General features: G+C 37.5%; 1 protein-coding gene across 3 annotated transcripts in view; it reads right to left on the bottom strand.

Annotated features, from left to right (window-relative positions):
* The window catches only part of RAPGEF4 (Rap guanine nucleotide exchange factor 4), a 169,010-nt gene that overhangs the window by 45,599 nt on the left and 98,863 nt on the right, over positions 1 to 24,548 (bottom strand). For all 3 annotated transcript variants that reach the window (XM_039361807.1, XM_039361809.1, XM_039361810.1), the window contains 3 exons: positions 7,726 to 7,832; positions 4,274 to 4,395; positions 3,011 to 3,197 (listed from right to left, as the gene is read on the bottom strand). In XM_039361807.1, the coding sequence (XP_039217741.1) occupies positions 3,011 to 3,197; positions 4,274 to 4,395; positions 7,726 to 7,832 (416 nt within the window). The remainder of the gene's footprint in view (positions 1 to 3,010; positions 3,198 to 4,273; positions 4,396 to 7,725; positions 7,833 to 24,548) is intronic.

Below are 24,548 nucleotides of genomic sequence, written 5' to 3'. Positions count from 1 at the left end.
GGTCGCGACCCACAGGTTGAGAACCGCTGTTCTAACTGGATCTGAGAGTTCCCTAATTTTTCAAAGTAAATTCCAGGAGTTCATGGAAGCAATTCTAGTTGCAGAAAAACTAAATGGATTCCCAGTTAGTATTTATCTATTTGTATCTTTAATGTCCAGAAAATAGTAAAATAACAAGTTAAAGTGTTACCATTTCCCACCCCCCCGTTTCTATAGACATTTTTATGATATCTATTTAATTATTTTTAATTAAATTGAATGTATTTGAAATTCATTAATTTATTTCAATGGATGTAACTGATCAATTATACTTCATCTGATTGGGTAACAACCCTAACAATACGTAAAACATTATTTTTGTGACACTGGTAGTAGCAGACTGAGCATCTATCAGACCTGAGTTAGCCAAGAAAGATTAGTTCCCATTATCACTGAAGTTGTTGTTTACACAGCTTCTTTAAGCTAGTGTTCACTATTAAAGTAGTCTAACATCTTCCAGTTTTGAAAGAGATGCAGGAGTCCATTCATCCTATGGACATAGGAAAAGAATGACTTTTCTAGAGGAAAAAAAACTAGAAAAAATTAATTTGAACCAGACCCAATCCTCCTTCACTTCCACATCCAAATAAGATCATCCAGGTCCAGCAACCTGCTAAGATAGAAAAAAATCTCCAAAGAATGCCAAGATTGTATGCTAAAGTAGAAATTTAAAAAAAAAAAAAATCTGAGAAGGCAGGGACAAACCTTTTCTGGGGAACTGATAACAATGATAACAAAGCCACGATAACAAAGGTCGTCATGGAAGAGAGCAAAAATTGCAGGAGACATTCATCTGCTAAATGCCCAGCCAGGCAGAAAGGAGGAACCAAGCAGGGAATTAGCCTTGAATTGTTGTGCAGCTACAAGAGATCCAGGACTGATCGCCTCACCCCAAGCTCCATGGAACCCTTATCTATCTTTCCCAAGGAAAGGCTAGCTGTCCTGGAGAGATTCCTGTATTATAAGCAGAATATAATAAAGTACTTAGCTTGAACTCTACACGTGTGTACCTGGTTGCCTGCCCCTGACAATCTTAGGAAGAAGGCCATGGCCAAATCATTTCTGAAAAAATGATGCCAAGAAACAGCACAGACCTGGATATGTAGTCACTAGGAATCAGGTTGACTCAAAGGATGTAACACGCCCATTCACAATCAAGCTTCACACCAGACACAGCTTACAAATATGGTGACGCTGTGTTTCAGAACAGAATCCTCTGTGCTGAGCAGCTTTTTGGGGTGACAGAATCTAAAAAGCTCCTTCCTTCATATGCTGCTTGGCAGATATTTATTTATTTATTTATGAATCACAGGGGATAAGGTTAGGAGAAAGTAGGTCTGCTCTCTAAAATCTACTTGTTGCCTGTCCTCTATCCCTTCACACAGTTCTCTTGAGGTAGCCATCTTGTCATTCATACAATGGACACTCCCTCCACCAAAATAAATCTGAATCAGATCCATAACGCCCACGTAAGCGTGTGCCAATGAGGAGGGGAGGTGAAGACATGATGTCAAGATATCATCATGCAAAAGCCATGAATTATGTATCTGTTATCGGGCATTGGGATGTAAGTAGGAAATGGCAAGATCTGTGTGATGACATCACCATGCACATGTTGTTATTTTGGCATAATGTGGTTTGGCATGAATGCCATTGCTAGAGAATGACTATTCGCAATTTAAGAACAAACAAACTGCTACAGATACTGTTACATTCTAGCTTGGCTCTTAGAAAATCAAATGGGTAGCAAGCAAGGTAGAAGCCACCATCATACAACAACCGCCTAATAACGCTTTCCAATAAATGCCTTATTTGATTTATATTCCTAACATGTTCTAGTGAACCAACATTTTTGCTAAACAGCTAAATCAGATACATATTAAAAAAATTAAAAAATCAATGTTGGTTGTCACTTTTGAATCACACAATAATTTTTAAAAATAGAAGTCACATATTTCAAATAGTTTTTCAATGCATGTAACAGATTTATATTTCTTAATACATACATCATTAGAACCAGGCAGCTTTGTTTGTAGCACTTTTTTTTTAAAAAAAGCTAATTTTATATTTAGAGCAATGTATTTTTTTTATAAAAAGGAGGGGGCACCCCTACCAATAGCAACGAGAGTCTGCCAATTTTCTCCTTGCTGTTTTATTCTGTTTTTTTTAACACCACAGACATTCTTTCATCATTTGACAGTTAAAATGTTGCAATGAAATAAATAAAGAATTTTTAAAATTCTTTGTCAAAACAAGTGACACATTTTGCAAGTGAGTTTCAAATTCGAAACAATAGAAAGCACCTTTTAAAGCAGTAGTGCCATTATACACTCAAATGCTCAAAATAATCTTTTCAGCATTTTTAAAAAATAAAAAAATACATTATTTCTTTCTTGATAATTACATGAATTTTGCAACCTCTTGAAGAATTGCAAGTCAAAGGCAGCAGCTGTGGTAATTTACAAGTAGAGGATATTTTTCAAATCAACCCAGAGCCAATATCCTACACTTCCTGTGAACTTTAATAATAGGATCATGATAAGTGGGATAAGTATCTGGACTATTCCACAGACTGAAAATCAGTGCTAACTTGGTGGAAAACCTTTTGCACCTGGAAAGTTAATATACAATGAAGATTAGCCTAGACTCTTTCTGCCTAAAAAATATTTTTTCATCCAGAGAATGCTTTGAATAGCAGAAATTTTCATCTCTTGACTATAGGGCATGTTAAGAGGTAGAGCATAATTATAGGTTCTTGGTAATCAAGCCCATCAAAATACCTGATGCAGTTTAGGTCTTTTGCTTTATTCTATCAAAAAAAAAAAGCATATCTGAGTTATCATTTCAATTAGATTTTTGTGCACTGGTTCCTATAGCTAAATACCGAAACTGCACATGCCCTGCCAAGTATATATTCAGGTGAAAGATTTAAATCAGGGTCTCAAAAACAATAATTTATTAACCATCTTACGGCTTCCTAAGAATCATCCTCATATGAGCATCGGGTCCAATCTGAGCAAGTAGGAGGATGGTATCTTGTAACTCTTCATCACATTCCTTCTTTTCTTCCTCAGTTGGCATCACCGGGGCATCTTCATGCTCATCATCCAAAAATCGATAAAATAAATATTTATCCTGGAAGTATTGCTCTTGGTCCACTGAAAGCAGCCAGAGGATATAAAAAATTGATGGTAGAAGGCTTTATATCTCATCAACACAGAATCATACAGAACTGCCGTTCTCAGCAGGCAAAGGCAGGGCTGTTTATGGAAGTCCAGCCAGTTGCCAGAAGACGGCTGGACTTCTCACAGATCTCTGCCAAACATGGCTTGCCTGTGCCAGACGAGAATGTCAGACCTGGTGATTCAATACATTAACAGACAACATGCTCACTACTTTGTGTTGGATACATCCGTCATGAAATATCTATGACTCTTCCTTGTAACTGACTCCACCACATCTCCACTATGTGAGCTTTAAGTATCTCTCTTCTAGTGCAATATTTTTCGGTAAATCACTAGATTGCTGACGTGCTATTTGGATGAAAGAATGATTTTTTAGTTTAATCTTAATTTTAAATTCAATATCCACACCAACCAAATTTCTACAAAAAAGTTTTCACGTTTCGAATAGGATTTATAAACAAGTGTGTGGCTTCTTCGCAGAAGTTTTAGAAGAGCCATTTTTGGCAATCTGGCACTGTTCAGTACTTTTTAAAAACCCAGTTTGGGTGTCTGAAGGCTCTCTGAGAATTTGATCTGAGGTAGACGTGGCTCTGTGGTGGAACCACCAGGTGAAGGGGAGGAGGCCCTGCTAGGAGGAATAAAAAGACATTCCATCTTAGGGTCCATTTAGAGCAGTGTTTCCCAAACTTGACAATTTTAAGGCATGTGGACTTCAACTCCCAGAATTCCACAGCCAGCAACGCTGGCTGTGGAATTCTGGGAGTTGAAGTCCACATGCCTTAAAATTGTCAAGTTTGGGAAACACTGATTTAGAGAAGGAAACATCTTAGATCTCACTATTGGTCCCACCTTTAACGTGCTTGCCCTCTACTGACAGTGATTCCCCTAGGAACAAACTGCATCTCTGTACACTGAAATAATTATATCTCTCAAGCATCATAATTTAAAAGTATAGCTTATGAACTTCAATAGATTTCCGTTGCCTCCTTTTAGAATTACTGTACTAAGGAACGTACGTTCTGGATTTCCCATTTCTAAGTTCCTCTTACCATGATTGAGAACACCTTCCTCCAGCAATACTTGCCACATGCCCACAGCCTGGGTCCGTAAATGAACGCAGGAACTCTGCTGCATTATCCAGTCTACCAGTTCTGTTCCTACACAGCATTGTCTAAAAGATGGGAACAATATCAATAGTTTCAGGCACAAAATATTTAGTTAACTTTGTTGTTGTTGCTGCTGTTATTGATAGATTTTATAGACTGACTTTCTTTCAAGAGTGCCAGGCAGAAATGGATGAAACCTACTACAGATAGTCCCCAACTTAATGAATGTTCAAAAGTTATGACAGAGCCCCCCCCCAAAAACTTCTGACAGCTGCCCCCTCCATGGTCACGTGACCGCATTTGGGGCACTCAGCAACCAGCCCACATTTATGGCTGTTTGCAGCATCCCCTTGCTACATGATTGCAATTTATGAGCTGTCGTAGCGCAGTGGTTAGAAGGCAGTACTGCAGGCTACTTCTGTTGACTGCCGGCTGCCAGCAGTTCAGCAGTTCGATTCTCACCAGCTCAAGGTTGACTCAGCCTTCCATCCTTCCGTGGTCAGTAAAATGAGGACCTAGATTGTTGGGGGCAATATGCTGATGTTGTAAACCACTCAGAGAGTGCACTGTGAAGTGGTATATAAGTCTAAGTGCTATTGCTAATGCTATTATGACATTTTTTGCCAAAACCCAGAGTTTACTTTTTGTTTTTGGCAAAAACAACCCATAGTGAACAATGGGTTTGCTTTATGACCATTGTGTTCACTTAAAAACCGCTGCAAAAAGTAATACAATTGGGTTGGTCACATGATAATCCATTTTATAACCATCAGAATGTATTACGGTCATCAATTGGGGATTACATGTATGAATTGAGTTCATCCTATACTTACAGATTTCTATTTTCCCAGCAGAGTGACTACCTGCCACTCAGTTTTTCTTCCTAGCTCCTAGTAAGTGTTTCACATAGCCCTGTTTAACAGAATAAGACTGTGATTTATTTCCTATCTGGGAAAAGGCTTGGTGCTGTTTTGCTGAAATGCTGCCTTTGCAGGGTTTGTTGAACAGTTCATATAGTTTGCAACACATACCACAGTCTTATCCTATTAAACCCTGATAGGGTTTCTTCTGCTATGCAGATTTTGCATCTTAATAAACAAAATGTATTTAGATTTCTGAACCTGTTTGCTACAAAGTTTAAACATTAATCTTCCATGCAGTTACCCACAGCAGTCTGAGGAGGAGACTGTCTTTCAAACTATTGAACAAATATACATAAATACATGCAGATAAGTGCATAGACAATAGATATATGAAGATTCTAGAAACTAATTTGCCTCTCATTTTTATGAAAGAATGATGGAATGATGTTTGTTAGAGTATCCAGTTGACCACTACCACCTACATTCCCTGGATACCAGTGAGTGGATTTGTCCAAGAAAAAAAATACATTTATTTTTATTGTAACTTAAAAGTTTTAAAAGTTGTTGAGACATTTAAGGAGATACATTAATAACTTGGGTGATGGGAACTTCACTTGGTCTTGGTTGGGCAGTAAAGTTTTCATTTAAAACATAAATGACAACCATGACATATGATACAGATATATTATAATATCTTGTTAATATTCTAGGGCCTCTTTTCACAAAAATCTGGTTAATATAGCTTTTAAGGAATGACACGTTTTCTATTTATAAACTTCTCTTGTCCCAAGAAACCAAACCTGACACAGTTTCAAAAGGATCATGATTCATTGCTATGTATAGGGACAGCAAGCTTATTTAACAATGCAAATATAATCATCATGTTTCTCAGACAATAGCCTCATCACAGGCAATCTACCATTTCAGTGAGAGAGAGAGAGAGAGAGAGAGAGAGAGAGAGAGAGAGAGAGAGAGAGAGAGAGAGAGAGAGAGAGAGAGAGAAAATAGGAATATGTTGACATTGCTGAAATGACATGGCAGCTGAAGCCTGTACTTCAGTTTATGAAAACATACCTCCAAGAATTAAAATAAGGCTGAATGCTTTCTACCAGCTTTGCTACAGGTGGCCCTTGACTTCTGACCAAATTGGGATTGGAACTTCCATGACTAATCAATGCAACTGTTAAGTGAACCATCACGTGGCCTTGCCTGATTTAATGATCATTTTTGCCGTGGCTGTTAAGGAAATCACGTCCTCGTTAAGCAAGTCTGGCTTCTTCCTTTGGCTTTATTTGTTGAAACCCTCCCGGGTAAGATTGCAAATCGTGAGCACATGACTGCGGGAACCCTGTGAGAACCAGTCTTTTTTTTTTTCCAGTACTATCGTAACTTTGAACAGTTACTAAACAAATAATTGTAAATAAAGAATTATCTGTAACCTCCTGGAGGAACATTGAAAGACATTCGTCCAGCAGCTCTGTTACAGCCATTAATTGGGAAATAAAGGTGATTATTTTTAAATTTGGACAATATTTTAGAGAGAGAATGTGACTGATATATTGCATGAGCTTATAAACAAAGTGCAGGCATACAATATACAATGCTTGAGGACCAGTCATTTCCAGGCTGCTATTCTGATGATAGTTCACATGTTGAATTAAATGTTGGTTAAACAAAATCCAGATTGTTTACCTTGATTCTAATTTTTTTAAAAAAAACTCTGACAATTAATAACTCCTAAAATATATTTACTCTCCAAAATAGAAAAAGGAACTCAAATAATATTTAATTCAGTTTTTCAGTGCTCTGAGGAAGTCACTAGTCTTAGTAGAAGAAAGGATAGAAATCTATGTTTAATTCTTATTCTGCCAAAAATAAACTTGTTTTAGCAAGGCACTGCTGCCACCAGGAGGATCCATAAAAGAATGATGTTAAATATGCATTGTTGCTCAACTACATAACAGACAGTAAAAATATTGCCTGTTGCATGTTTAATATGTACAATACACGTATTTTACATTGCGGTCTATATGGAAATATATACAAAATACTGACAATGCAATTCTACATTATGTCTATTCAGAAGTAAGCCCACAAAGTTAAAATGACTCTCAATAACAACTGGGGAACTGGTGTCCTTCCATATATTGTTAGACATTAGATCTTATTGTCCCCAGCCATTAGCAATTCTGGCTAATTAGGATTGTAGTTTGAGGCTAAGTTTGAAGAGAAAAGCCCAATTTAAAAATAGTCTGCTCGGTTTAAGGAAAGTAGACACAGGCGGCATTTTAGACAACCACAGTCTTCTTTGACTCAAGTTGCCTGAATGATGTTTGTAGCACTAAATCTTCAAGTAGTCCAGAATTCAATGTGCTGTTAAGCCACAGGTTTCAAATGGCTAAAACGTGCCTGAGATCTACAATACTGTCAACAATTCCAATATTTGGAAACTTGAAATGACCCCAAATTATTATTAAAAATCACAAGATGATACTCAAGCAAAACAAGAATATCATATTTCCCTCATGATACCTGTAGGTCTTCAGGTGGTATTTCCGGTCTCTTATCATGTGAGGAGCACGGGAGAGGATAGTATTCCGTAATACCTTTCCAGCTCGGAGGATTTTTTCTGATGGTACCTGAAGGATGAGGAAGATAGAAGGCACCCTTTCACTCTTACATAGGAGAAACTTAGCACTTGACAAAACCCAGAAACATATGAAATATAAGCCTCATTCCCATTACATTGTAAGTTTTAATAAGGAGCAACTAAATCCACACATAGAAATTTTCATGGACCTGGAGTGTATGTTTCTATACTGTACTACAGGGGTCCCCACCTGTGGGCTGTGGCCTACTGGCCACTGGGCCTTGGGACAGGCTGGCCAGTATGCGCATGTGTGCGTGCACCTCCCCACTCGTGCTAGCACCGCAGCCGCAGAGTGTGAAAATGGGACACCGCCCTGTGGGGTGCAAAAACAGGCTGTTGCCATGCCTCAGAGTGTGAAAATGGGCCACCGCCACGCCTCGGGCCATGAAAATGGGATGCCATTGTGCCGCGGGGTGCAGAAATGGGACGACATGGCATAGGATGTGAAAACAGGGCGCCGCACCATGCAAGAATGGGGGAGGGCTAGCGAGTATCACGTGGGCATAAAATGCTGAGAAAGGTTGGTGACCTCTGCTGTACTAGCTATTTACCTGCAGGCTGGCATTTCCATAAAATGATTACACTTCCCAGTTTCCATCAAGAGCATAAATATTCAAATGAATGAAGCCATTCTGGGTGGCAGTTCTGAGAATTGTCATGCCTGGAATAAAATGCTGGAACAAAGACTTTTTTTTTTTTTCACTTTCACCAACTATGTTGTTGCTTTATAGCAACTTCCACCAGGAACATTCAGATGTAACTTTAGTCCAACACATGCTGAATGACATGAAGTTTTGGAAGTCTGTTTTAAACACAGTTTGAAGCTTCTCCTCCACTACTCATATTAGAAATTTAACCTGGCTCTAAGCATGCTGGGATGTGTTACAGCAAAGTTCAAGGGCATTATTTTCTGTCTATGCAGTAACTGTCCAATTATATAAAATGCAAACTATATGGTCTCCCATCCAAGTATTTACCAGTATAGACCCTGCTTAACTTTCCAAGATCAGCCGAAGCCATCTAAATGTTCCCAAGAGGCTAGTCTAACTTTCGGTCGAAACTTTTCCATTTTTAATATTGTCTCCCATTTTTAAAAGTATCAAGTCCTATCTGACAAATGCATGGGGCTCTATAACTATGAAGAAAACAAGGCTGAATAAATCTGGCTTTCCCAAGGAATGTAACAGACAGAAAAGAACCACCACAGTACCCTATTTGCAACTTATGGTAATTTCAAATGACTTTAAAAATATAATTGTTAATGCAAATAGCATGATATCTACCTATTCTGCCAAATAATTAATAGGCAATAGAGGGGGAAAAATACATACATATATGTCCTAGCTGCGTATGCAATCTGTATCAGCATTTATACACTGTAATGGCATTATTTTTGGTAAAACCAATGATAAAACAACACAATAATTTCTAAATTATTTAGAAACCTTACAGGAAACATCTTTGTTATATTAGCACTGATAATATCTGCTGATTAGAGAATCACATTACAAATTATCTCAGTTTTTCAAGGCTTTTTGCATATGCAATTCCTTATTATCCCTGAAATGGATTTAGATGGCCAAAAGGGGATATGCTGGTAAGCAAAAAATAAAAGAAACAAAAATACCACTGATGAACACAAACATGCATGTGACATTTTAAAGAACATACAGATTAGTATTCTAAAACCAAACAAGTTGGAATCTTAAATGTTATAAAGCAAATTCTTAACTGTGGTAAGACATATATGACAACCTAGAATAATTAGGCACTATGTTGAGATAAAATCAGGAAGAAATATATATGACTGTTAAAATGAGATAATAAGATGCTCATACGCCAAAACCAAAACTGTGCTAATAGCAAATCCTTCTATAACTGGACATTCCCCTCATTCAAATCATGAATTTAAAATGATGTCTTCTTGGGTCAATTTTGCACATCTCGTACAACAGTCCTATAAAAACTGTTCACGAATAATTCTCTTCTCACTACATAAATAGTCCATCTTTTTTTTTAAATTATTTCCATAGCCAACTCCCTTTCTGACAGATTCAATCAATTTCAAAAGGTCTTAGAAAAAAATCAGAGTTCATTGGTCTAATTTCTGGTGCCATACCAAAATAATTACTCTGATTATGAAACCTAGAATCATCACTCTGGGTATAAAATAAAAAAATCCAGAGGCTAGTGTTTTACACATAATACAATTAAAAAAACAGATGCAAGAGTTATATCAATAATTTGGAATTTCTGTTTCTGATTATATAGTACAGCGTCAGTTTTCATGATTTCTTTGGTTGGCTTTAATTTGGCTTGTTTTTCTTCTATTTTTAGGTAGTTTGGGTAGTTTGAGGCATTAACAGTTAGAACAGAAATTGTTTCACATTTCAGTAAAATAGAAATCACTAAGTAACACACTTTTGAAAAGTAGAAAGACATGACTAGTTGTACAATTATTTAATATTTGTTTAGCCTTCAATTTCAGACCTTTTTTTTTAAAAAAAAAAGAAATATCTCACTATTCAGAATTGGCAAAAAAAGCATTTGCAGTCAGCTGAGAGCATAATGTCAATTCACACAAATAATAAGCATAACAATATAAGGTGCACACGTTAGAACATCTTCTCACATTCCCTTTTCATCTTTTCAAATGTACATTATTTTAGGTATTCACTTTCAAGGAAGCAGTGGGTACATATATTCATTTAGATTCCCCCCTTTCTCAGAGATTTCACGGCACTTACCGAGTGCCTTCCCTTCCCTAATTTCAACTGATATAGTGAGGGAAGTTGGACCGAGAATGAATGAATGGCCTAAATGAGCTCTGTGCTTTATGCTCGAGGGGACTAACTAAGTCATTACACCAGGGATGTCAAACTCAATTTTACTGAGGGCCCCATCAGCATTGTGGTTGCCCTGGGGGGGGGGGGCAGAATGGGTGCAGCCTACTGGGTGGGCGTGGATGGAGTGGGTGTGGCCTACTGGGTGGGCGTGATCAGTTCTACATCATTCGCATCAAGAGTGCCTATGGGAGCCTGGGAAGGAGTGGGACAGATCTGAGAGTCTCTGGCAGAAGTGGGTGGGACCGGGGCAAGTGCCAAGGCATGGTCCATCGGGGAAAATGCCAAGATGGCCACCACAAAATTGTACATTGGCTCCCGGCTGGCCTGGGCCAGGGCCAAGGCAGCGGGAGCCGTTCTCTCACTGTTTCCAGGATGGCTTCGCGGGCCACATGAAACCGCTTCGCGGGCCGCATCCGGCCCCCGGGCCTTGTGTTTGACATGTCTGCACTATACTATTACACATTGCTTCTGATTTTTTAAAGAGGACAAGTTCAGAAAATGGTACAAGAGATTTATTTGCCACAGTGGCTGCTGGCCTGTGGTTTCCTTTAGAATTCCATCTTGCTTTTAAGCCTCATGATCTTAACCTGTACATGGAGAGTTTTCTGCTGTCTTCAGGATTAATTATAGTCATGGAGTAGATGTGGGCAAAGAGTTCTCAGAACTGAAGCATAATTCAAAGAGGGCAGAGATGCTCCTAGTTAACTAAATCATGGAACAAGGACTTAACCTATGTTAGGTGAGATTACATAACCTTTGAAGACTCAAGTTTAGAGAGAGGATACCCTCCAGGATCCAACCCTGAATCTGCATCCTAAGGCTTCAACATTACTCAGGAATGAATCCATGTAGCAAAGGCTACTCCAGCTGCCATTCCTACGCCAGGAGATATCAAACCTGGTCATGGTGATGTATATCTTGTCTTCATTCCATTTAATTTAATACAACCGCTCTATGGAGATCTCTATTCCAGAAATATTGGGAAATTTAAGGTAGTGTCTATGGAGATTCTCAGTCATCCAGGTCATGGTTGTCCCAAAGGTGCTTTTTTCAAGAGGCAACTAGGCTTTCTTGTTTTTCTTTGAAGATGTTTCGCTTCTCATCCAAGAAGCTTCATCCAAGCTCTGACTGGATGGTGAGGAATGGGAGGATTTATATTCTTTGCAGACAGCTGGTCATTTGCATTCTTTTAGAGAGTCCTTGAGGCCACTTGGGGGTTTCTCTGTGTCCTCAAGGTCACCTGCAAATAAGTGCAGAAAGGAACTTTCTTGGAACTGCGGAAAGGACTGTGCTGTGGAGCTGTGCTTTCTGCAGGATGTTTTCTGCCCTGTGTCCCTTCACCGTTGAACACAGGCGCAGGCTGTTGGGGATGAGTCTGTATTGTCTGCATCTCACATTGAAGTGCAAATGGTTCCTGTAGTCTGCAATTTTTCTGGAAAAATTCATACAGCCTGCGCCCATGTTCCAAGAAATTCCAAGAAGGCTGGGGAGTTATAAACAGAATTGACCAGGACTCATAACCTTTTTTAATAAGCCATCAAAGCACTCTGATAGATGGCAATACAACAAGTTTAATAAAACAACTAGGATTTCATAAATGAGATGGGGACACTTGAATTATAAAATCTTCCTATGAAAGCACCCCTAATAATTTTATCTATATTTTATTGTTAGATGTCCAGCATATGATGCTTAGAATGTAATAACAGAATGTTAAAAAAAAAAAAACCATTGATGACAATTTAATGCAATATCCAGGAGTTCCTTAGGAACTCAGGCAAAAATAGCACACTGCATTAATTTAAGAAGAGCAAATTAAATATTATTTCTATTTTAGTGACCTCAGTTAATTCAGGTTGCTATTGAAAAAAAAAAGTTTTTTTTAACATTTCATAGTGCAATAGTTAAAGCCAATGTAACTCAAAGCACAATGTCAGAAACACATTATTTAGCATTTTGCAGTGGGCTGCTTCAAGCTATAAGTGTCTTTCCAGAAACACACACATCACCCTGCCACAAAATGACCAAGCCATTACCAAAATGATACATTACTGCCGATGTCAGTAGTAATTCTTTGCCAAGAAAAAGAAAAGGAATGTGAACCAGAATAGGGTCTGCACACAAACACAGGCCGAACAACCGGAACGCAACTAATGATGCCTCATTTTCCTGTCATTTTTGTGCTCTTCCAACTAGCGCCAAACAGGTGCTTTAACTGCTTTGCATGAATTGAATAAATTGGTTCAAAAGGCAAAACTAGCACGTGTATAGTTCAATCTAAGGCTGCCATTGCCATGGTCATTCTCAGTCGGAAGAAAGAAATTGCTTGCCATAAAGTTTTAATCTAAGTAAAAGAGGTGAATTGGCAACTTCTTTAGCTGGAATAAAGCATCCGTAAGTAAATAACTGTGATGTAAGAAAATCAAGAAGAGAGGGGAAACTGAAGGGAAAATATCTTTGCCATAGTCAGACACAAAATAATGTGCTTGGCTCAGAGTGCTATTTCTGATGTCTTGCTCATCCTGCGCAACAGATTTCTTGAAGTGACTCAGCAGTCTCTCTCTCTCTCTCTCTCTCTCTCTCTCTCTCTCTCTCTCTCTCTCTCTCTCTCTCTCTCTCTCTCTCTCTCTCTCCCCTCCCTCCCTCCCTCCCTCCCTACTCCCCTCTCTCTTAGAGAAATCCAAAAGGTGTTTGGAGATTGCATTTGATTTTCAGGTTGTTATTCCATTGACCTTTGTAGGACAGAAAGAAAGCATGGTGGGTCTTTCTTAATTTATTCCCCAAGAGACCATCATGCAACAGAGGCAGTTAAAAAATAGTTAAAAGGATATTTGGGAGAATTTTAGAGAATACCTATACTGCATAGGCTGCTTGTTAAAGTCATAGCTGGCTTTCCACCAAAATTGTTAAGCTGTAAATCTTTACATGGATAAATAGAGCAAGTGGCAACAACCTTGTCTTAAGAAGGTTATCTATCCTTTCTTTATATTTAAATTAACTTGATAAGATAATGAGCAATTTGACCCAGCCCTAAACCATCTCCATGGGTTTTAGATGCAAACAACTTGCTTAACAGCAGCTTAATTGTTTACTAGAATAAGTTTTTCTGAACTCCATGGAAGGTGCTTCTGATTTTTTAAAAGTAATAAATCATGTGTTTTTATATAAATGTTCAATATTTTTATACTACAATGTAAATAATGGGATAATTCTCTGCAGGAGGCTTGGAAATGTAATTTTTACAGCTCAGGAATACCAATTCTAAATTGTTCTTGACTGGAAAATCTTTCCAAAGTGGAGAATGAGTAAACTAAATTACAAAGATATTAAACATCTGTTCCAAACAGATACAGTATCAGGCAGACAGTAAATCATTTTATCCTTATCAATTCCTTTCTCTTTAAATTCTGACCGCATTGGCATCATCGATCTCTTTCCTACATAAAGAAAGGCTTCCAGAGTATACTTTTATGATTATTCCATTAGCTTCAGTTTATATTTTCATACTATAACACCAATGTCTAGAATTATTTGAAAGACAGGTCTTCACAATGCCTATAATACACATTTACATTTTAAAAGAAGTCTTTCAAAACTGAATCATTGTAAAATTCATAGGCATGTTTCAAACATAGATGCCAAATGCATTGATTGCATAAAGAACTGAACATTGAAAAGAGCAATATTACACTTTACTGTTATTATTTTCCTAGCCTGAAAACATCCAATTGCAAAAACTAAGAGAATATACACCTACTGATTATATTATATGAGAACAAGAGGATAAGATCCTTTTTTTATTACACTTTTTGTGATCCTGTAACCCATCGGATGGGATCTTTTTTGTGGTTTTGTATTCTGTCTCTTGTATATTAGTATACAAGCCACCACATAATAACCATCCTAGTCGTCTCGAAAGGAAATTGTATGTACAATTCATTCTAAATTGCCATTTCCATTTTGAAATCTCAGATTTCTTAAAACATGACAGGTCACACTTAAAAGGTAAATAATAGAGCCTTCCAGGGCAAGCATGGAGAACTGATGACTGTGGAAAGACTAAGGAACCACTGAGTGGACCAGTCCCTTGGAACCTCTTTGGTAGGGATGGAATAGGAGGTCTCTCATTTGTGCTTTGAATGGCTGCTCCTCATGAGGAGACTACAGGTAACACTTTTCCATGGGTTTGAGATGCAGGAGATGATGACAAATTTGCAAAACTCATTTTCTAATTACTTTCAGACATTGACTGTTCTAAACCTGTTAGAAACCTTAGGATAGGTTTGAAAAGTCTTCACTGAGTGAATTTATGTTCAGCTTGAATTAAAAAATAATAATTACAGGCTTAAGAACTTATAGAACTTGAAATAAGGAGCAAAAAAACTAAATAGGTTTTTGTCTAAGAAAGATATAAATAGATTAAGAGTCCAGATAAATTTGGAATATTGACTTTTAGCCTAAGATTTTGGAATTAGCTATAAAAAACAACCTTGTGGGAAACAGACTAGTCTGGTTATCCTGATAATTGCAAATCAAAACAAAAGATGACTTTAGAAATTGGACAGTAGACAGGACTAAAGAGTTTAAGCAGAAGGAAAAAAAATACAAATCAGATGTCAATTAATATTGGGACTTACAGAAGGACGCAAAATGTTAAATGTAAAATGCAAAAGCTTAAAATGATTTTAAACAAAATCTAAAAGCATTGTTACAACAAATAAACTCCTGAATCTACACTAGCTTTCTCTATTTCTCTAGCCTTTCCTGGAATACAATAATTCTTGTCAATTTTAGTGGTAAGAGCAGAACTGGCCTCTTGAGAATCTATCGCAATGGATATTTTGCTGGGCAAAAGCTTAACAACGAATCATCATTGAGGTTATTTTGCTAGCATGTTCAGCTCTCCCTTGTTTTCAAAATCCCCGAGTAGAATCTGAACAAATCCTTGAGATGCTGTACATATACTCAATTGCCTCCTTTGGATAAGTGGACATAATATTCCAGCCATTTCAGTCAGATTCACAACTAAAGCTCCCATATTCGAAAGCAGGTAAAAAGCTTTTTATACCAGAGACAGACATTAATAGCTGGAGAGCCAAAGAAACACAGAGAAGTAGAAGCAGAAAAAAACTGGATTTGTAGTTATTACAATGCTGTCCAGCCACCTGGTTTCTGGTTCAGCATTCTGTAGGTAAAATCATCCTAGGCTCAGAGGACTACATATAGAAAACATACCACCCACTAGAGCAGTATAAACTCATATTTTCCAATGTTTAAGACAGCAATCAAGTCTACAATGTCTCTAATCAGAAAGTAGTAATTCAAAAAATAAAAGTGTCTTGAAAGAGAACTTTATTTCTGAAAGACCTGAAAATGCTTTACGAACAATTTTATTTCTTTTAGTGTGTAAAATATTTATTCTGCCCAGGTGGGGTCTCTGGTCTAATGTGTTTGGGGAAACATCCATACTATGTACAGTATTTAAGGGAAAAGACAGCACCCAGCATTTTGGGGCAGCCACCAGCTTCAAGGCAATCATTTTCTGGTGTTAAGGATTTTTCTCCAATATATCACAGCAATTCTGCACTGGATACCACTGCTACTACATACGGTAAGTTTATAATTGACAGATGGAATAGAGACTCATCAATCAAAACCCATCTAAACCCCACAATTAAATCAGTTTCTGATTCTTCTTGTAAACTAATTGTAATTCTCAAATGAAGATACTGAGAACTATCTTCACTCCTAAACCACAGGGTACCATGATTACTTATTTATTAGTTGCTTAATAAATTTATATGGCTGTCCATCCGTTATGTATGACTCTGGGTAGCTAATATTTAGAACAAAATAAAATCTGAATAAAAGCACAACCAATGATTAAAAACATAAACATTACACAGTATAAGATAGTAACCAAGAATAATTGAACATCTCACAGTCAATATAACCAAATGAAATGGGCTGACCCACACTAACACGGCTCCATGCTTGATTGCAAAGTGAAGTTTTAATATTTTGTGAAAGGTCAGCACGGTTGGGGCAAGTCTGATCTCCAGGGGGGACAATGTTCCAAGGGGCAGGGACCACAGTAGAAAAGATCCTCCTCCTAGTTCTTTTTAGAAGGTACTCTTTTGCCGATGGGACCTGGAACATGCATTTCCTACCTGATTTCATCGGACAGGTAGATATCACTAAGTCTTACTAATCTTGAATCAAAGCCTATTGTTCCCTGTCCAGATCATTATGGCCTCCAGACACCGAGATAGAGCATCCAGTGCATCACTCTGAAAGCCCATATTGTGTTGGAATATATGAATGACCTTGGTGAAAGAGAGGAGGAGATGCTCCTTAGGAAACAATCAGACAAGAGAGGCAGGTGATCAAAGGAGATCAAACTTGAGAAAGGCAGGAGATCAAACTTGGGAAAAGCAGGAGATCAAACTTGGGAAAAGCAGGAGATCAAACTTGGGAAAGACCTGCACAAATGGATCAAATAGCTAAAAGTGGAGGCAGGAGCACCACAGAACTGCAGGCTGCCAGAAAGTGATCTGATCATGACAGAGGAGAAACAGAGACATCCCCCCAATTCTAGATCACACTACCCCTGCTGTAACACAAAAACCTAGTCAGGCAAATGACCACTATTATGCACTATGCACTATTATGCACTATGACCTGGGGCAAGCCCATGGCTGTCATCATGGCCATGAACTATCTCAGACCCCAAACCAAGAAGGTAATTTAAGACCTTCCCCAAGACCACAAGCCTAGAGGACACCTCTGCCAGCAGTCCAGGATCTTGAGTAGGGATCTTCTTATACAGCAGAGAGGCTGGTACAATAGCTATAATCCCAACTGATTCTTAGAGCCCAGATAGGACCTTGCACCCAGCAGTCTGTGGAACAGTACCTCTGAAGGCAACCCAAGTATCTCAGATGGCAATCGCTACACTTCCACCTCAGGCCTTGGCTCAGGACATACCTGAAATCTGTCTGGGCATATCTCCAAAATGGACATACCTCTCCAAGCCAGACAGATCTCAATAATATATAGCCCTCTCATCCATGGTCAGATAATAGATGAGGATGGCCTTATTACAAACTGACCTAGCATTCCATAGCAACAATTCAAAGCCTGGGTCTTTGAAGGTCTGCTGACCACGACACAGAGATGAGATCAGTGAGCTAGGAGAGATCACAGGAACAATATACAGTATACCAAGAAACAACATACAAAATCATGTTGCTGAGATTTTTCCACTCGTAAGTGTATTTTATTTGTTATTGTATCATTTATTTATGTTTCTTAACATTTCAGCTTTTCAAAAATTATTTTAATCGCTACTCTTGTTAATGTAATGGATTCTGTTAACTAATTTTTAAAAAATCCCCATAATTTAAACATCACAGCACCCAAGAATTGCCCCCCTCATTTTTTGGGGGGGGGGGTAGGTTGTTAGCTAAATATTCTGAAGGAAAAAAAAGTATTACAAAAAATGAAAAAAGGATTCAGTGACAAATGTAGCACTCCAAAAGATCACCAATCGTATTTCCAATGCAAGCAGAATTCAGAACTTATTTACATATTATAGCCTAACTGGATTCTGGTTGCTATTTTGGCTTTCAGATGAGAACAATTTCAGTTCAGTATCTTCATATGTGTTATGTATTGCTGGAGGAAATAAGAATATCTTGAATCTTCTCAATATCCCAGCTAATATAGGCTTAAAAAAATTCAGTTGCTTTACACCGATGTGTCCTAACGTTGAAACTTGTATTAAACTATAAATTTGAATTACCTTAAGTCACCATACATACTGGATATGTTCACGAAACAATGATACAAATGACAATGCAAAATGTTCCACAAACTCAGGTTGCATAACAGCTTGAATACAGCCGACATGTTTTCAGTACTTCAACTTATGTAAGAGAACTGACAAAGTGATGATCTGAACATAATGTCAAGATAAAGTGATCACACAAAGCTGTCTGGCACATACTTTTCCACTCACTGCTCCTCAGAGTGACATGCTCTGTTATTCTTCCTTATATAATGTGACTCAGTCCCAGGCACTCAAGATATTTTTAATATTTTAAGGTAGACATATTTTAGTGACAATAGGTAGTCTTTGATTTATAATCACGATTGGGACCATAACTTCTGTTATTAAATGAGGCAGTTGCTAAGTGAACTGCACCCAATTTTACAACTTTTTGTTGAAGTTGTTAAGCATATCACCATAGTTGTTCAGTGAATCACATGTTATTAAGTGAAGTTGCCTTCCTCCATTGACTTTCTTGTCAGAAGCCGGTTAGGAAAGTCAGAAATGGTGATCATATAACCCCAAGATACACAACCATCATAAATACATGTCAGTAGCCAAGTGTCCAAATTTTGATTACGTGTCCATGAGGAGGCTGTGACAGTCCTAAGTGCAAGGACCAATTATAAGTCATTTTTCAGTGCCTCTGTAACTTTGAGCAGTCACTAAACGAACGGTTGTTCAATGGTTGCCACCAATGCATACTCAATCTGATGGCAGCAAAAGACATATACAAAAACCAAACCCTGTGAAATTAAAACTAGATCAAACCAAGTTATATGTGAAATATATGTAATCAACACCTACATAAATAAAATGTAAAAAAATCATAAAAATAAAATTGGAAAACATTAAAAAAAATTCACAGGGAGGGATGCAAAACATTTATTTGATATGGGATAGAAATATGCGGAGAGAAAAAGCAGAACTCAATTTCTGTTCATTCACAGTTCAATGACCTCCGTGGGAAACAAGGGATAGAGTGAAGAAAACAACATTGCAACACAAGGCCCACCTTTTCTGTACTTGTGTCATGATATCACACCCACCTACAGGAAGGGTGGAACTTGCAGTAGGCTCTTGTGGCTGCCAATGTTCAGGTCTATCATGCAGCCACAAGAGCAGTGGTGGGATTCAGCTGGTTCATACCGATTCAGTAAAACTGGTAGCTAACTTTTTGTGGATTTCAGCGAACCAGCTGAAGCCCTAGCCTTTTTTCACAAGGCCCAGAACAGACCACCGGAAGTGCGTGGACGCCACTTCCGGAAGTCCATTCTGAGCCTTGGAGGCCTGGGGGAGGCCTCCCACACCCAGAACGGCCCACCAGAAGTGCGTGGACACAATTCTGGAAGTCCATTCTGGGCATTGAAGGCCCAGACCCAGAACGGACTTCCGGAAGCAGCGTCCATGTAGAGAGCTGGTTGTTCAGGTATTTAAATCCTACTGCTGCACAAGAGATCATCAAAGCATATGATACAACTCCTCCAGATCCTTAGAGTCAAATAATGCTCCCTTAAAACTGTAAGCTAGGATCTGGTGAACCCTGGCTCACTGAAGCACACAACCTTTTCTCTCTTGCTTGACTTCTTTGACTAAACAAAACAGAAATTGTTTTGCTACGCATATCATCTGAATCCTGCCCTTTGGCTGTTAAACTCTTGAGCAAGTCAAAAAGCCGTAACCCAAGATCAACCTCTGGTTTCCAAAATTTGGTTTGTTGGAAAGGAACAAATCAGAGTTCAAGATTTGGAAAATTCTCTATACAATTTCTGGTTTGTCTAGCCAAATGGAAGAGCTAAATGGATGCCAAAGAAAAATACACAATAGCAGAGTTCTTTTCCATGAAAACACAGTTACAAAGTTATATAATCTGAGAATTACTCATCTCTTTCCATTTCTCTTCCTTGAAAGGTTGACAAAGAATATGCTATTAACACTACCTATGCATCATATCTGGATGGTATCAGGATGTAGTGTATTGTTAGTTTCCTTACATTCAGTTGGAAGATCTCTTAAGTCATTGGAAAAATCCAGAATTGAAATTTGGCCAGATCTTTCTATTTAGTGGCCTACCAATAATCAAAATAGAAATCAGTAAGCCATTGTGGGCTTTTAAAAATCATCATATGCTTTCCTCTGAAAACACTGGAATTAAGGAAGAGACAATCCAAAAATAGTTTCTTCTGATATACAAGAAAAAAATTGCTTGCTCAAAAAAGTGATGCAGTCTAATCTAAAAATATTTGCAACATTCTGTTTCCTGCATTCCTGAGAGTCGGTATGCTGGACCTTTTTTCCACCCTATTTTTCAAATACTTATCTGCAAGTTCATCCTGACACAAAATGGTAATCTAGCCTGTCAAAAACATCAATTTTGAAAAATAATAGAATGTTTTTTGATGATGATGTGGAAAGAAACCAGATCAAACCCAAAATTTTGTCCCCACTAACAATAGTCAAATTTGTACGTTGTTTTTTTCTAGCAGTCTCTCTTAACATCTAATGTGTATATTCATACGAATAAAGTGCTAGCATTACATCCTTTTCTCACTGCTGTGGTTATGCTGTATATTATAAATTAAGCAATTCCAGATGTCCACAATTCCAGATGTGCTACATCACAATTTTGATCAATTTATCTAGCTTTGCTAGCTGCTGTTGATGGTAGTTGTAATGCCCCCCCATATACACCCATAATATATACAAAAAAATTTACGCATATGCACATCCACAAACACACACACACACCCTGCTGGACCAGGGTGGAACGGGCTAAACATAATGATTATTTTGGCTGAAAATGGTATGGTCACCATCCAGGTAATTCCTAAACATACTTCTTCAAAAGGCAATTGGTCTTTCTTTGTTTTTCCTTGAAGACGTTTTGCTTCTCATCCAAGAAGCTTCTTCAGTTCAGACTGAATGGTCGAGAATGGAAAGAGAGCAGTCAGTGATTGGTGTGTATTCTCCTGATTTTGAGCTCTTAGACTAGGTTTGTTAGGCAGCATAACACTCATAGATTGTTCACTTATTCCCCTTCCTGAAAAGGTGATGTTTGATTGCTGATGATAGATGAACCATATATGATCTAGTACTAAATATAATGGCTGTGTCTATCTGAGATATCTCAACAAGGATAACACTGGTTGCACACTGCCTCATATTAGTCAAGTAGTATCTAAAATCACAGAAAGAGAAATGTCTTTGATATTTTTTATTTTTTTATTATTATAATTATTATTATAATGTTCATTCAGAGGTGACTTTAGGAGTTCTTAAACAATTTCAATTACTACTTCAATTGTCTGAGAACCACTTTCTCAACCATTTTTAAAAAAACTCATCATTATGGTTAGTTCTATGTTTAGTCCCACTTAAAATACATCAATAGAATTCATTAGATTACTGTTTCACTGAGTTCCTTTGAATGAAGTCTTCTAGATTAGATCCACCATAGTGTGGACAAATACCTAAAATTTGATTAAGAATGGGAAGGAAAATCTGCTGTGGATGCAGCTGGATCCAACTGTTTCACACCTTACGATTTAATCTTCGTGCTGAGTAGAAAAAATGGTTTCTTCTACCAACTTGGTCCAGCGTGAAAAGAGAACCCTTACATCATATATTTTGTGAGCCATAAACTAGAGCAGTGTTTCCTAAACTTGACAATTTTAAGACATGTGGACTTCAACTCCCAGAATTCCATAGCCAGCAATGCTGGCTGTGGAATTCTGGGAGTTGAAGTCCACATGCCTTAAAATTGTCAAGTTTGGGAAACACTGAACTAGAGAATATATTTAGAATATTTCATCTGTTTTACTAGTGACACAGCCCCAAACTCTAACCATTTGGGATCCTATCCCAGAATACAGAGAATCTAAAAACTGAAAAGAAAATGATTTTGGCCTTCCAATATGCCACTGTAGCTCTAATCAGCACTGAAGCACAGTCAGTGATAGCTAAATACCCCCAATGTTAACCTTGGCATGGAAGAATATGGCCTGGGATGTACTCCAATTCTATTCAGTCAGCACAGCAAAGCTTTCTCTACAATGCACTTTGAGAAAGGAAGATGGTGGTGTATTTTCCAACAATAAAATTTGAAAGCTGACCAATTGACTGTAAGAGAGAGAAGGCTGCATGGGATCTTTTATTACCAAATCTCACTGATTTCTGTGGGGCTTTGTATGCTTTAAAGAAAGTAAATCTCCCTGAAATTCCCTACTTTTATTATGGCTGAGAAAGATAAGAAGGGACATATTTGGCTGGCTAGCTATTTATTACTTACTTACTTATAGCTGTGGTGGCGCAGTGGTTATAATGCAGTATTGCAGGTTAATTCTGCTGACTGCCAACTGCCAGCAGTTCGGCAGTTCGATCCTTACTGGCTCAAGGTTGACTCAGCCTTCCATCCTTCCGAGGTGGGTAAAATGAGCATCCAGATTGTTGGGAGCAATATGCTGACTCTGTAAACTGCTTAGAGGAGGCTGTAAAGTACTGCGAAGCAGTATATAAGTCTAAATGCTATTACTATTATTTATTTATTTTAAATTAGTTTATCAAAATATAAAATAAAAAAATATAAGGAAAAAATGAAAATAAAGATAAATAGGGGAAGGAAAGGGAAAGAGAAAAGTGTAGGGTGGTAGTGGGGGAAATCAGTGATTTCTGATTCCTTTTGGTGCAGCAGAAAAAGGTAACAACATGAAACCTCAATTTTTTTTACTTTCATATAATATATACTAGCTATTTATATAATACCAAACCTATCTAATCAGCAAAACCTAAAATCAAAGCATCATTTTTTTTCCACCTGAAGCACAAAGTCCAAACATGGTTTCCAAGTCGAAAGAAGTTATTTATTTGTTTTATTTATTTTATTTACTTACTTATTAACTTATTTGTTTAATTATTTTATGTGGCACTATTACTCAACTTCCTGCCTCCAGTGCATTCATAGCTTCGTCGCCTTTCGTCCTTTCAATAGCCCCATCTAAGGTCATCTATCTAATTTTTTTATTGTCACTATCTTATGTATGATATCCCATATTCTATTGATTTTTTTTAGGATTATTCAATAATACTTCACAAACTTCCCTGTTTATGCTAGAAAAGCATTAGCTTCTTTTTATATTGAAGAGTAATTCAATGTAAAATAAACCAATACAGTGAACAGGAGTTTGCTGCTGTCCTTTTCTAAAAGGTTGTAATAAAAATATACTTGCAATGCAATTCTAAGGAAAAAAGTCACAACGATTTCAATAGAACTTATTCTGAAGTTAAGTTTAGTTCCCACCCCTCCCTGCTCTTGATCTATACTGTAATCAAATTTAGGATGCTACAATTTTCCTAAGGAACCTCACATCCTGGATTTAAAGAAATATTTGGGGGCCCTGTTCTTTTTTCCTCTGTTTTAACAATGGAAATCGCTATCAAAGTGTCACATGTTAATCCCACCCAGGAGTGTTTATTTTCATGCAGGATGAGAGCAGGGCGGGAAGTACATTCTAAGACAGAAGGAAAAGCAAGGAGATGCAACAATGCTAGCAAAGATATTAAAGATTTTAAAGATTTTTTTAAAATAATCAATCTGTCTTCTAGGGAAACAGAAGAGACAGGAAACAGTGGATTTGAATATGAAGAAAAAAGTTTGTGTGTGTATTTATATTTAATGGAACAGTTCTTGTCCCTTGATTATCTTGTGCCTAAACCATTCCTTCTTGAGATCTGTTAATTCTTTAATCTTAGGAAATAAAAATAGATGCATTAAGAAAAAACTGCTACAACACAGGATCTTTATGTATAAATAAAAATAAACCCAGTTTTATTGGGCTGTTTTCTAATTTCAGTGTTAATAAGAAGTCATGTCTTTCTATAGAAAGGAGCAGACTTAATAATCAAGTAATATCCCAAGGGGATAAAATAGTTTGGATCTTTGTTTACAACTTTTGAGGAATGGAAGGGAACGATCTAAATGGATGTGTTTTGCCAGGGAAAGGCTTAACACATAAATGTCCACCTTTGTTTG

Source organism: Crotalus tigris, unplaced genomic scaffold, assembly GCF_016545835.1.
Source record: "Crotalus tigris isolate CLP2741 ecotype Arizona unplaced genomic scaffold, ASM1654583v1 scf7180000019363.1367679, whole genome shotgun sequence".
NCBI classification, from domain to species: domain Eukaryota; kingdom Metazoa; phylum Chordata; class Lepidosauria; order Squamata; family Viperidae; genus Crotalus; species Crotalus tigris.
The sequence above is the reverse complement of the archived record's forward strand: the minus strand, read 5'-3'. Positions and strand labels throughout refer to the sequence as shown.